Below are 13,667 nucleotides of genomic sequence, written 5' to 3' on the forward strand. Positions count from 1 at the left end.
AAGAGAATCTCTAACATTCTTTTCTAATAATATTCAAGCCCTGTTCTTTATATTCACATCTTTAAAACATCTGGAGTTCATTTTTATGTATGGCATGAAGTGGGGATCTAATTTAATTTTTTCCATACAAAAGTTAATTGTCCCAATATCATCTGAATACTTTTTGCTTTCTTTACTCTGTCCAATTAAACAAATACCCAAACTTACTATGTGCTAATCATTGTTCTAGGTACTTTGCATAAGTATTAAAAATAAACAAAATATTACTATTAGCATTATAAATTATATTTCATTAACACTGTTAGAATATGCTTGCCCTGTGGAGCTTATATATTCCACTTTGGGTAGATATATAATAAACATAATAAATAGGTATATTATATAGTATGTTGGAAGATGATAAGTGTTATAGAAAAAACAGAGCAGGGTAAAGGAAGTTGGAGTGCTGGGTTGGGAGGAAGGTTGTCACTTTAAACAGGATGATCTGGGTTGGTCTTGTTGAGAAGTTGATATTTGGGGTTGATATTTCACTTGAAAGAAGATATTTCACTTGAAAGTTGATATTTCACTTTAAAGAAGTGAAAGAGGTGTCATGTGAATATTTGGGGCATAATAAAAGATATTTAACTGATATTTGTGAATTTCACAAAAGTTCCTGTTGAAGTTCCTACTGCAGCTTTTCACACACATTTATATATATATTTCTTTGAGGAGTACTGACACCCTTACATCATTGCATCTTGCCATTCATGAGCATGGTCTGGCTCTATATTTATTCACAGCTTCTGTTATGTTCTTTAATAGTATTACGATTTTCTCAATAAAGATCTTACACATATTTGTTGGCTTTATTACTATGTACTTCATAATTTTTGGTCCCTATAAAATGTTTGTATATATTTCCAACCTCACTTCCTATCTGCCCATCCCACTCCACCCTAGATGGGTGTTTCTGATAGGTAATTGTGTTTCTGATAGGTAATGTAAACTAATGATTGTGTGTGTGTCTGTGTGTGTATGTGTGAGATAGATGATGGTCTTATTTCTTGATCCTGATCCTAAAGCTGAGTTTGATTAACCCAGACCACAGCCCTTCTCCTTCATGATTTTTGAAAGATACATATTCTTGTCCTGTCTTCTCAGTGAATCTTCAAGTTCTTCAGGGGCAGTGGACTGATGTTTTCTACGCTGCAGCTTTCAGGTGGTACTGGGTAGGCACACTGAACTTACTCAAAAGGTCTTACTGGGATATTTCCCACAATGGGGTTGCTGCACTTTTTCTTCATTCTCTTAACTCCAGTGAACCATCAATCATGACTCTCCCTTCATCTTCAGAGTTGTCTTCCATACAGAAAGATGCACTTTCCCCCTGGACTCGTACCTGAGACATTGTTTTCTGCCGTGTTCCTTCTTCTCTGAGGAAGTGAGACAAAAAGTTTTGATTGGTAGCTGAGAATTCTTTGAGAAGAATTACGTTGGTGAAATAATCTAGTCCTGTTTTTGTAAAAGGTTTTCCCATAAGTCTATTGAATGCTCTGGGAGGAAAAAAAAAAAAAGATCCTGAGTTTAAAAAAAAAAAAAAAAAAAGGCAGGAAGCCCTTAATACTCAACTGACTTCTTGGAGCCTGTGCGTGGGCTAAGTCGCTCAGTCATGTCCAACTCTTTGAGACCCTATGGACTGTAGCCTGCTGGGCTCCTCTGTCCATGGGATTCTCCAGGCAAGAATACTGGGGTGGGTTGCTATGCCCTCCTCCAGGGGATCTTCCCAACCCAGGAATCGAACTTGCGTTTCCTGCACTGGCAGGCAGTCTTTGCTGCTGAGCCATTGGGGAAGCTCCGTTCTTGGAGACTTGTACCATATTTTAAGTATATTAAAGGCCCTGAGATGTTTATGATAAGGAAAACAAATTTCATTTAGCCCACCACTTTTCAAACATATATGACCAAGGAACCTTTTTTCTGTTCTTAAAGAACACCTATTAACATCCACATACCTCACAATGGGAAACATTGATCTCATTCACCCTTTGCTCTCTGGTATACATAAAGCAAACAGTCATCTATCCTAGACTGTCTTCTTGGATTTTGCATCCACACTAGTGTTTAAAGCTTAGACCATGAGGACATTTTCTCTAAGATCTATTCTAAATCCTTTATGTTTGTTTTAGTGTCCCATCTATTATTATATCTTCACCAGAAATAAAATGATTTTGAATTCTGATACAAAATCAATTGTTGTGTATTTACAGAATGTTTACTACATGAAATAAAACAATTTTTAAGATATTGGCCTTGCTGGACCAGGAAGTTACAGCCATTGGTTAGAATTTCCATATTTTCCTGCTTCTATTCCTTGATATTTTTCTGCCCTTGACCTGAATAACCTTGTGTTCCCTAGAGGTGGCCACAATGTAAGGCAGAAACAAATGGAAGAAGACAGGGATGCTGTCCCCTGAAGTACTTATTTAGAAACCAGGAGAGCAGCAGCAAAGTGTTAGGAGGACTTGACTGGGCAGGTGGCACACTTGATGCTGACCACCCAACTAAGATAGATTGCTTAGGCTTTGCTGAGCTAGCACCTTCCAGAGAAGAAAAATCATATTTTTTTATCCCACTTTAAGGCAGTTTACAGTAAAACACGTGCATAGCAAGAGCTTAATTATAGGTCATCTAACATTATATCTAGAAAGGAGGGTTAATTACATTAAGAATCAGACAGAATATCAATCCTGAGCACATGATTATCTCTGAGCCTCCTGGAAGCCTAGCAGAAATGGAACAATGATAATTCAAAGCCACTGCATATTAATGCATGGAGCCTCAGTTGAAGATGGTAACCCACCCCCACTGGAGTTTCTCACTTTTCTTGTCTTATAGTTCAGCCTGATTTCTTGAATTCAATAGGGATGTTTCCTGGCTTTGTATAACATATTTGATAGAAAGAAGCCAATTAGTAACAAATAGGCAGTTTGAAGAGAGAGCTATTAATACTTATCTTGTAGCCATCAGACTGGGCTCACTTCACACAGAAAGGTCTCTGGGTTAGATTGGAACTCTGAAACTCTCTGTAGATCCCATGAACAAAACTATTCCACCAAGCTAGAATGTCTTTGAGAGCCATCTTCAACTTCATCCTCCATGATATTCTGGAATGATTTTCCCTTGTCTTGTCCCTTTTCTACTGCTTCTTAGTCTACTCCACTAACCTCATTTCAAAACAACTAGCTGTTGGATGCATGAACTAAAATGCCATAAAGAATTCATATATTTGATTGTTTTTCTGTCAAGAACGTTAAATGAAGAGAGCTACAATTTCTAAGAAGGTTGGTTTGACTGCCTGAGTCTGGCCCCCAGGCAGAGTAGGCCAAGGTTTTGGCCAAGTAAAATTGCCAATTGCCTAAAAGAAAAGACTAGCACGTTGCTCATTAGGGCATTCTGAACTTGCCTGTGCAATCTTTTTGCTACCCTGCAATTTCCTGTTGGTTATAAATGAAACCTTTCTAGCTGTTAATGCAGCCTGTGAATTGAAAAAAAAAGCATGTAATTAATCAAAGGAGGTTGGGGGATTCACTAAGCCCGGGTAAAGGGGAGAAGCTGGACAAGGCACTAGGACCTAGAAGGCATCTATCCACCCTGGCAGGAATTTCTTGCTTGGAGCTCAGACAACAAAGGCATAGAGAGATTGGTTTTCTTTCTCTCAGCATCTCCACCCAACCAGCAGAAAACCGGTGAGTGGGTCTTTCGAGTGATTTTCAGGGAGAACGTAAGAGATGCCAAAGGGAAAAAGCACAAGGCAAAGTGCGCGCTCTCTCCCTCTCTCTCAGTGTGTCCTCTTTCTCTTTCTTTCTCTTCTCCCCTCTTTTCTGCCTTATTCTATTGGATTTTTTCCCTAAGCCTCTACCTGGGATTTTCCATTGGAAAAGTGAGTTTGATGTTCTTTTGTTTTCACTGTGATATTGATTTTAGAATAATACCACCCCAGATTCTAAAGCAAAGCCCAGTGTTGCTGGCATGCCTGGGGAGATGCTTGCTACTTGTTTTGAGGAGGTGGGGTCTCTTACACTGCAGGTTGTCTGACAGAGACAATGCTGAGCTCAGCACAGGTCATGGTGACATTGGAAGAAAAGAAGGACCGAGCCTGGCAAACCTGCTAGGCACCAGTCCTCCTTTATTGCCTGTCCTCCTGGTCCCCTGCAAATATCTCAATGTGGCAGTGTGTAGCAGCTGAGCCCTGCATGCTTTGTGAGTCCTTTTATCCCGGTCTGTGCAATGCATGTTAATAGTTTGTTTCCTAGGCTGTCACTACCTTTGCTAGCATTGGGGGCTTCTTTTGTATTTGGTTTCATATTGTGATTTCCTTTCTTTCATTCATTCTTTCAGCAGAAAGGGGGAAAGTAAATCTGACAGATGACTATCTTTTGCCTCAGCTAACACACCTAGGCAATAGACAAATTTGGGGTGTGCTGCCTGCTGTGAGGGTGAAATGCCCCTTCATTCAGTGTAGAAACCCAGAACAATGGAAGGTGTGCTTGCTTCTAAAGGTCCCATATGCTATTCAGGGACTCATTAGAGAATCTTTACACAATTAAAATATTCCATTAAGAGATGGGGCTGCATCGTTGATGGAGGGTAGAGCACCTAGAGAAAGCGGGGGGCTAGGGGGTGGAAGGAAGGATTTTGTGGCCAAATGGTACCAGGGCTAAAGCAGAACAAATAACTTGTTAAATAACTGATTTTTGTAATCCTTTTTTTTTTTTCTCCCAGCTTATTTCTTATGAATGTCGGATAGCTGCACCAGCTTGGTGGGGAAGGGGGTTGATGAATAGCACAAAGACTGGCTGTTCCCTAGAGGCTGTGGCTTTAAAGGAGAATCCTACTTTATTCTAGGGGGGAGGGGATGCACACATTAAAGTAGGAAAGGGGGCTTGGAATAAAATTAAAACACTACCCTTACAATTATTTCACTGAAATGCAAAGATCACTTCTGAGCTAGAGATGCTAACCTTGGCTAGGTCCTTCTGTTCCCTTCAAGGGGAATTTTGTCAGGCTATGGATTCATTTACAACCGTTAGTCATGTGGGCATGTGTGAGGAAACAGATGCCAGTTTTAATGTATTTACCCTGAAGTTACAATTTGATAGGAGCCACTGTCAGTAAGTCCCATTATTTTAAGCGATTTCAAAATCCCTCCCTCTCCTCTCTTTGGAACAGTGCCCAAAGTGCCTCCCTCTGCATCTCTCACCCCCACCCCCACAACCACCAGCACCCCTCCAGCCCCTCCCTCTTCTCTATTAAGATCAATATTCTTGCAGGTCAGGGGCAAGCAGCAGATGGGTCACGGGCTTTTTTCAACCAGTTCTTTTCACAAGCAGCAGATTGCAGATCTGGATCTCGCTAATATTTGAATTCCTTTCTTTTTTCCCCCTCCTCGCCCCTTTTCTTTGCTTCCTTTCATCCCCCTCCGCCTCCCCGCTTTTCTCCAACACTCAGGTCTCTGAGGTTCCACCAAAATATGGAACTTGATTTTGGACATTTTGACGAAAGAGATAAGACATCCAGGAACATGAGAGGCTCGCGGATGAACGGGCTACCTAGCCCCACTCACAGCGCCCATTGTAGCTTCTACCGAACCCGAACCTTGCAGGCACTAAGCAACGAGAAGAAAGCCAAGAAGGTACGTTTCTACCGCAATGGGGACCGCTACTTCAAGGGGATTGTGTACGCTGTGTCCTCTGACCGTTTTCGCAGCTTCGATGCCTTGCTGGCTGACCTGACACGATCTCTGTCTGACAACATCAACCTGCCTCAGGGAGTGCGCTACATTTACACCATTGATGGATCCCGGAAAATTGGAAGCATGGATGAACTGGAGGAAGGTAATTCGAGGAGTGGGTGGTGGCCCTTAGTGGGAGGGGTTATTGTTACTTATGGTTACATTTCTTGGCTTTGATTAAAAGAAATTGGGAACTATGTTTGTTAAAACATGAGGGTGCTGCTGAGACTTCTGATTCTGTAGGCATAGTCAGAATCATTAGCCATTACCCTCCGTGGGCTTCAGTCTCGGCTGGGGTTGAAGTGTGGCTGACTGTGAGGATGCATTGTGTTGATCTCCCAGGGTATACAAAGAAAAATCTGAATTGTACCGTTTACTCTAGAATTTGTTCATCATCAACTCTAAAGAGCACTATTGAGGCAGACCGTAAAATCCTTAGGGGTATAAAATGAGGAAGGAGGTTTGGTTGGGTTAAGAGAAAGAAAACATTGTATACTTATATCCTTTAAACTGCGGAGAGACTCTTTGTGAATGGCAACTCATGGAAACGTGCACCCTAAAAGCTGGACTTCCCCAACGTATTCACAAAGGATTATACTTTTAGGTAAGTGGTCACTGCTCAGCTGTTGCTTCTAAAAAGCCCACTTCAGGGTGTGTCCCTCAGGCTGAGGTCATTAAGAGAAATGCCAAATAAAGCTGTAGGTATGTCTGGTATTTTAATAAACACTATTCCTATTAGAATAGGAACTGACCCGCTATACCTAAATCTGTATTTAAACAGATTTCTAGATTTTGGTTCTGCAATTGAATTTTATGACAAGATTGCTGAAAATCCTGACAACCTGTGCACTCAACTCAAAAACAAGGAAAACTCCAGCTCTTGCCCAAACTTGCTCAGCCATGAAGTCTTTTTCATGATCATATAGATAAATAGATCTGGGGACATGTTCTTAATATTTCACTTTATCAAATCAAGTATATTGAGGATGCCTCCCCACCCCACTTTTTCATGGGTGTAATGTGTGATTGGTTTCACCTGACAATACTTTAAAGGACAGCTTTAGGAGTCCTTCAAGAGTCCTTGTGATAATGAAAATGTTCCCCCCCACCACCAAACTTCTTCCCATTCTCCAACCCTCCCTCCTCATTCTTTCCATTCCCCTGAGCAGATGAGTTTAGAACGGGCAGATCTCTAGGGAAACCAAATTTTGAAACAGCTGGCAAGGAAGGAGAAACAGCACATTAAAGGACTTGATAGGCAGTGCCCCGCCTCTGATTCACTGCTTCTAGGTTTCTTGTATTCCTAAACAAAGGAGCATGAGGGCTTCCCTTGTACAAGAGCACATTCTCGCAAGGAGCTGCTGTTTTTCAAGTCAGGTCAAGTGATTTGGGGCCAGTTACTTATAAGAGCCGGTGCCCATATGGCTGCCAGATCTGGGTCTCAGGCAGGGTTCAAGTCTGAGGTTTTTCTCCAAGTGGACCTTGAGAAACAATGCTGATGGGGCTTGATTATTTGATCAGGTGCTGGAGGGCCAGGAAGAGGTTAATCCTAGGCTTCTGAACATTGAAGGATTGGCCATCCTAGCAAATATCCTAAAAGAAAGGAGAGTCCGGGCAAACTTGAAGGACTAGAAGCTGGATCCAGGGAGCTGTCCAACAGAGTAATCGATAGGGCTTGCGTCCTTTGTCACTGTAAAATCCACATCTCAGTCAAACTGGGGTGGGGGGAGTGTTTTCTCTGTAATAATTTTCATAAACAAAGCACCTGAATCACCAGTATGTCCACATTTCTACTAGCTGCTGTCTTTTAAAGACCATCGTAGATGCTCAGGCAGAATTCTGAATCAAGTGCCATTGTATTTGGAGCAAGGATTACAGTGTTTTTGTGTCTAATGTGAGATCTCATGCACATATTCCTCTCTTCCCCAAATACATTTTTAACATGTCTTGCTCAAAGAGTGGCCCTTGGTATTGATTTTCCTTCCTGGATTTGTGTGTGTGTGTGTGTGTGTGTGTGTATGCACACGTGCATACGTATATGTGTATTGTGGTGTATGTTGTGATCATCTTAGCTGAATATATGTAATAAATACAATTTTGAAGACTGCAGCTTTCTTTTCTCTTGATCCTTTTGAGTTCTGCTAGATTGGACTCCTCTCATTTACCACTCTTGGGTGCAGTAGTAGTACTTCCTGGTGAATTTCTGGTGAGTGTGCAGAGTGTGAATTTATGCAGAATGTGACTAAAGCTCATTTGCATTTATTCACATGTCACTTACAGTCACAGTCTGCTGTGCCCTCAATGCCCTCTCAGTCCTAAGTACTGCGATTCAGTCAAGGAAATTGTAGGATATTCCTGGGATAGCACTGAGAACTGTGACCAATTTTCCATCACCATTGCGCCAAATGGGAACATACACAGATATGAAGAGGATAAAGAAAAGGGGTCTTTGGGATTTCCCCGGTGGTCCAGTGGTTGGTACTTTGTGCTTCCATTGCAGGGACCAGGGGTTCAATCCCTGGTGGGGAAACTAAGATCCCACATGCTGCATGGTACAACCAAAAAAGGGGGGACAGTTGTTTTCACTCCTTTTTTTTTTTGTCCTTTTGCAACTACTCATGTAGGAATAGAGGATAAAAGTCTTTTACTTTGTTCACCTTTGGAAGAGGTTAAATGAATGATTAAAACAAATAATTTACATGTTGCTTTACAAGAGACTTCAAATTGAAAAGTTTGGAAAGATCCCTGGGGGAAGAGTCAGATTCATTGGGTTCTTGTCTTAGAGGCAGAAGGTTATAACAGGAAAATAAATTTTTAGAATCAGATTTGGTTCAAATCCAAGCTCTGCCACCTGCTAGCTTGTGTGAACTTGGGGAAACCATTTAGGCCTCCCAAGCCTCAGTTGTTCATCTGTAAAGTGGGCATAACTGCTTTGAGGGTTAAATGAGACAATGACTATAAATTGTTTAGTATTCTGCCTGGCACATTAGCAGTACTCAATAAAGGGTTGTAGTTTAGTCACTCAGTCATGTCCGACTCTTTGTGACCCCATGGACTGTAGGCTGCCAGGCTACTCTATCCATGGGATTCTCCAGGCAAGAATACTGGGTGGTTTGTCATTTCCTTCTCTTGCGGATCTTCCTGACCCAGGGATTGAAACCGGCTCTCCTGCCTTGGCAGAGACGGGTTCTTTACCACTAGCGCCACCTGAAAATTCCAATAATGGTAGATGTTACTATTGAGTTGGCATAAAAGTTTTAGGTTTTCTTAAGATGGTACTGAAAAACTCGAATGATCTTCTTGGCCAACCCAATATTTGAGTCATCCTAGTTTATAGCTGGTTAAGCTACATGACTATAGATTTCTTCTTATCATCACTGTGACTAATGTTCTCTCTTTTTAAAACAACTTTTAAAAACCCAAATTTATTAGGGTTTAGTTTGCACACTGTAAAATTCACCAACTGAATTAAATGATTTTTAGAAAATTTACCAAGTGATGAAACCATCATCATAATCTAATTTTATCCCATTTTCATCATCTCCAAAAGAAACACTGTACCAATTAGCAGTCACTGCCCACTTACTGTATTCTCTTCAGCCCTAGATGACTACTTATCTGCCTATGTCTCTACAGATCTGCTGAGACTGGATATTTTATAGAAATTGAAATCATATTCTATGTGGTTTTTGTGACTGGCTTGTTTTCACTTAGAAAATGTTTTCAAGGTTTATATGGACAGAGAAGCCTGGTGGGCTGTAGTCCATGGAATTGCAAAGAGTTGGACAGGACTGAGCGACTAACACTTAACTAACTTATACCATGTATCAATACTTCACTTCTTTTTAAAAAGTTTTTACTTTTTTGAATGCACTGGGTGACATGTGGGATCTAATTCCTTGACCAGGGATTGAACCCAAGCCCTCTGCCTTGAAAGCACAGAATCTTAACCACTAGACTGTTAGGGAAGTCGCCATTCCTTTTTTTAAAGGAATAATATTGTATCATAAGTATAGAGCACATTTTGTATATCTATTGTAATATTCTTATCTGTAAAATGAGACTAGTAACACCTGCCTTCTGTATCTATTAGAGTGATTGTGAGGATAAAATTAGATAATAGATATGGAAACACATTGACAAGGTAAAGCTGCAGCTCCAAGGGACTATTGTGGTTCATGATATAATAATAATAATAATGCTAGTGAGAGGTTGGAATAGCTAGTGGCTTCCAAACCTGCCTGCTTTTCAGAATCTTTTAGGGCTTTAGAAAAATATCAGTTCCTGGGCCACACCCAGGAATTGACTCAGAATCCCCAGCATGTGTTTTTACAGATTTCCCCAAGTGAACCTTACAAGCAGTTAAACTTGGGAAAGTATTAGAGTAAATAATCTTGATGGTCTCCTTTAGCTACCTACATTAGTGGGTATTCCTGGGAATACAGAAATCTTTTTGTTTTTTGACTTGTTTATCTTAGAGAAATAATGAAGCATGGAACATACTATGTTTCCAAATGGCCACATTATGAAATAGTTAGCCTAAATAAAATAAAATTGAAACCAATTGGTTAATAATCACTATGGCCTTGTGGCACTCCTTTGTCTAATGCCTCTCTAGTCTTACTGTCTCCCGCTAGATACTGAAAGTAGTAAGGGGACTGTTTTGGACCAAAGTCAGGTTATTGATGTCAGTTTTCCCACAGTTCCTTGGTTACATGAAAGGTTTCGTGAAGCCATACAGAATGTGGCCATATATGTATGAGCTGCATTACCAGTGGATCAACGAATGAAATCCAAGAGTGGCATTTTTGTTGTTTAGTCTTTCATTAGAGAATTGTTCTTCCCTTATGTACTGTCTAATTCCTTCCCTACTTTCTTGTATGTAAGTACCCAGATCAATCTTCACGGTATCATCTTGAGCATTATTATGCAGATCTTGGGACAAAATATTTAAATTGGTACAGCCTTGTTGAAAGATCTGTATGGTGACACTGGCTATGATCCACTTTCTTTGCCATAGCTCATTTGTTCCAATGAAATGAAACCACTTTCTCACTAGTTTATCTTCTAACTACTAAAGCAAGCACATTGCCAAAGAGGAGGATTTTAAGATACCTGGGAGAGTGATACATCACTAATAGATCTGATAATACGATAAAGTGCCATTTAATATTTTCCTTCTGGAGGGAGGAAGCCCAGAAAAAGAGGAGAAAGTCCAGACAGATGTGCTTTTTGCACTGAGAAACTATAAACATATTCAATGCTTTTGGAAATGGAGTCCTCCTGAAAGTGAAGAGAGGTAGACATTAGATCATCTTGAGGCCACAGCTTGTTCCCTTCCTGCCCTTTCAGCTTTGCTTCCATGACTTCATTTCCTTACCCCCTCGCCCTGAAGCAGATTGTCGATTCCAGCAAATTGTCACCTTGCTTGGCTCTGAAGCCAGCTTTCCTTTTCGACTTCCAGCGGGTGGGAAATGGCTCCTGGAAGCTGTGACAGGAGTAGGACTCAGCTGTGTAAAGGTGCAACATCCCCCACCCCCCTGCCTCCCACTGCCCCCCACCCCAGCTCCAAGTGCCTGGCAGCTGGACCTGCAAGAAGCATTGAGCTCTGGCAGCACGTATTGCAGATGCTCACAAAATCAGAACAAGGAAACTTTGATCAAGAGAAGCAGCTCATTTGTTATCTTTCTGGAAGAGGAGAGTCCTTAGTGGTGGGCACCTATTTCTTTAACAGGCCATTACCATAACAACTCTGTCTCCCAAAGCCTGTTTGGGATGGAGAAGAGAAGAAAATTCCTTCTTATAGACCTTTAGGGCTGGAAGGAACTGAAATGTCACCTAGCACAATACCTTCCATTATAGACAGAAAAGCTGCGACTGAGATATTAAATGATTTGCCCGAGGTCAACCCAACTTGTTGGGTTGGGTAGGATTTGAATCTAGGTCTGTCTGACTTCCCCTCCACCATCAGGAACATCTTGCCCTCTGTTGGGGGATGCAGATAATGGGTGCAGGTATGTATTATGGGGTCAGGGGTCCTATGGAAAATCTGTACCTTCCCCTGAATTTTACTGTGAACCTAAAACTGCTCTAGAAAAAGATAACCTTTAAAAATATTCTGCCCTCAGTGTGCGCCAGCAGTGGCAGCAAGTGGATTTGCTTGGTGTTAGCCATAAAGTTACCACATTTGGCATTGAAGCACTCGAAGGCCTTCTCTCAAGCCTCAGGAAATATTATCTTTGAAGCATGAGTCCCATGCAGTGCTCATATTCTATATGGATTATGGCACAGTTCCAAGATGGCTGCCCTTTGCTGCTGCTTCTTTTCTTTCCTTCAGCTTCTACTCCTCCTCTTTTCATCTCCTTTCTCTAAACTCTTTCTTCCTCCTTTCCCTCTTTGCTCTTCTAGTTCTCTCTTTATTCCTTCAGATAGTGATGGCCGGCATTTATCAAGTGCTTACTAGGTACCAGGCTGTGGGCTCAGCTTGAGCCCCAGAGCAACCTTCAGAAGTAGATATTGTTATCATCATCCCTACTTCACGGACAACTAACTGAAGTGAAGGGGAGTTAGGTAATTTGCCCAAGGGTGCACAACAAGAAAATATTGGGGAACCCCATTCTGACTGACATCACATCAGCTGCTCTTTTTCCATTACTTCATATTGGGGCCAAAAGGAAAGAGAGTAGAGAGACTAAAATGTACTGTTGGAAAGTGTTCAACATAGATTTGGCTGAGAGCTGGGCCCTCGGAAAAGTTCTTGGGTGCCATATGATACTGTAGCTGTCTGCGATCGTGTTCATTTTCATCTGGGGTGGTTAATCATACTCATAGTTCAGAGGCTTAAGAGGTTTAAGAGATGGAAGCAAAAAAAAGTCTAGAGTCCTAATAGGGCTACACAGCTGACTCTCCAGAGGAGACTGTAGATGAGTGAAATCATAAATATATAGCCTCATACATTTGCACACCACCAGTTGTCTGACAGAGTTTTAAAGTACATGACAAATTATGGAAAACATCTGACTCAAAGGCAGTGACCTCGTGGAAGGTGCCGTGCATCTGGGAGAGTGGTAAGGCAAGAGGCCATTTCTAGCATGTGGGGAATAATGGCTATAAATATATGGAGGAATTGAAAGGGTCCCTTCATCCTTTAAGTCAAAAACTAAAGACCAAACCCTCTAATCACTTCGGTTGGATTGAATTGGCCAGTGGGAGCCAGAGAAATTAGGGTTTCTTTCGGCTGAGGTCTTTGACTTCCCCCGTCCTAGCTGTGCATGCAGGCACGGAGTGTAGGAGGGGGCCTGTGCTCACCTACAAACCCAGGTCTTGGTCTCTTTGTCAAGACGGAACACTAGCAACTCCTGGGACTCAGAACAGGGTTAGAAGCTTACCTTCCCCTTCCACACTCACATCTAAATGTCCTCAAAGGTGCCCTAGAGAATCTAACTGAATCTTCTCTCAGCACTAACTGAGAAATTTATTAATTAACATGACTTAAAGTCTTTGGTGCTACAGCACAACAATCAATATTTGCACCAGGAGTGAAGTATCAGCCTAGCTGAATGTCTGCTCGGTTCTCCTGCTGAGACCAAAGGAAGAAGAGCCATCAGATTATAATTGTGTTTAATGCTTTCTTTGCACCAGCTTGGGTTTATTTATTTATTTATTAAACATTTTTACTGATGAGTTAAACCTGATTAAATCACACTGATTTTCTGCAGCTCGACCTCTGGATGAACTTCCGTATACCTTGAGACTAATGTGTTTTACCTGACAAATTCAACCTTTTCCAATAGTCTCTCCCTCTCCAAGCTGAGCCTACCTCTTTTCTTCATTTCTCCAGCTTCTAGGTCCAGGTGTCTAATCCCTTCCTCTTGCCTCTGGCCTCTGCCTTTCT

At 41.5% G+C, this 13,667-nt stretch overlaps 1 protein-coding gene across 10 annotated transcripts in view; it reads left to right on the forward strand.

Moving 5' to 3' along the window:
* Positions 1-3,649: 3,649 nt before the first annotated feature.
* DCX (doublecortin) overlaps positions 3,650-13,667 on the forward strand; it is a 124,892-nt gene continuing 114,874 nt past the window's right edge. For 6 of the 10 annotated variants that reach the window (XM_042241818.2, XM_060408432.1, XM_060408434.1 and 3 more), the window contains exons 1-2: positions 3,650-3,728; positions 5,491-5,876. In XM_042241818.2, coding sequence (XP_042097752.1) covers positions 5,513-5,876 — 364 coding nt within the window. In that variant the 5' untranslated portion in view covers positions 3,650-3,728; positions 5,491-5,512. Of the gene's footprint in view, positions 3,923-5,490; positions 5,877-13,667 lie in introns of all 10 variants that reach the window. The other 4 variants (XM_042241813.2, XM_042241816.2, XM_042241814.2 and 1 more) reach the window with 1 other exon arrangement.

Source organism: Ovis aries, chromosome X (genome assembly GCF_016772045.2).
Source record: "Ovis aries strain OAR_USU_Benz2616 breed Rambouillet chromosome X, ARS-UI_Ramb_v3.0, whole genome shotgun sequence".
NCBI lineage: Eukaryota > Metazoa > Chordata > Mammalia > Artiodactyla > Bovidae > Ovis > Ovis aries.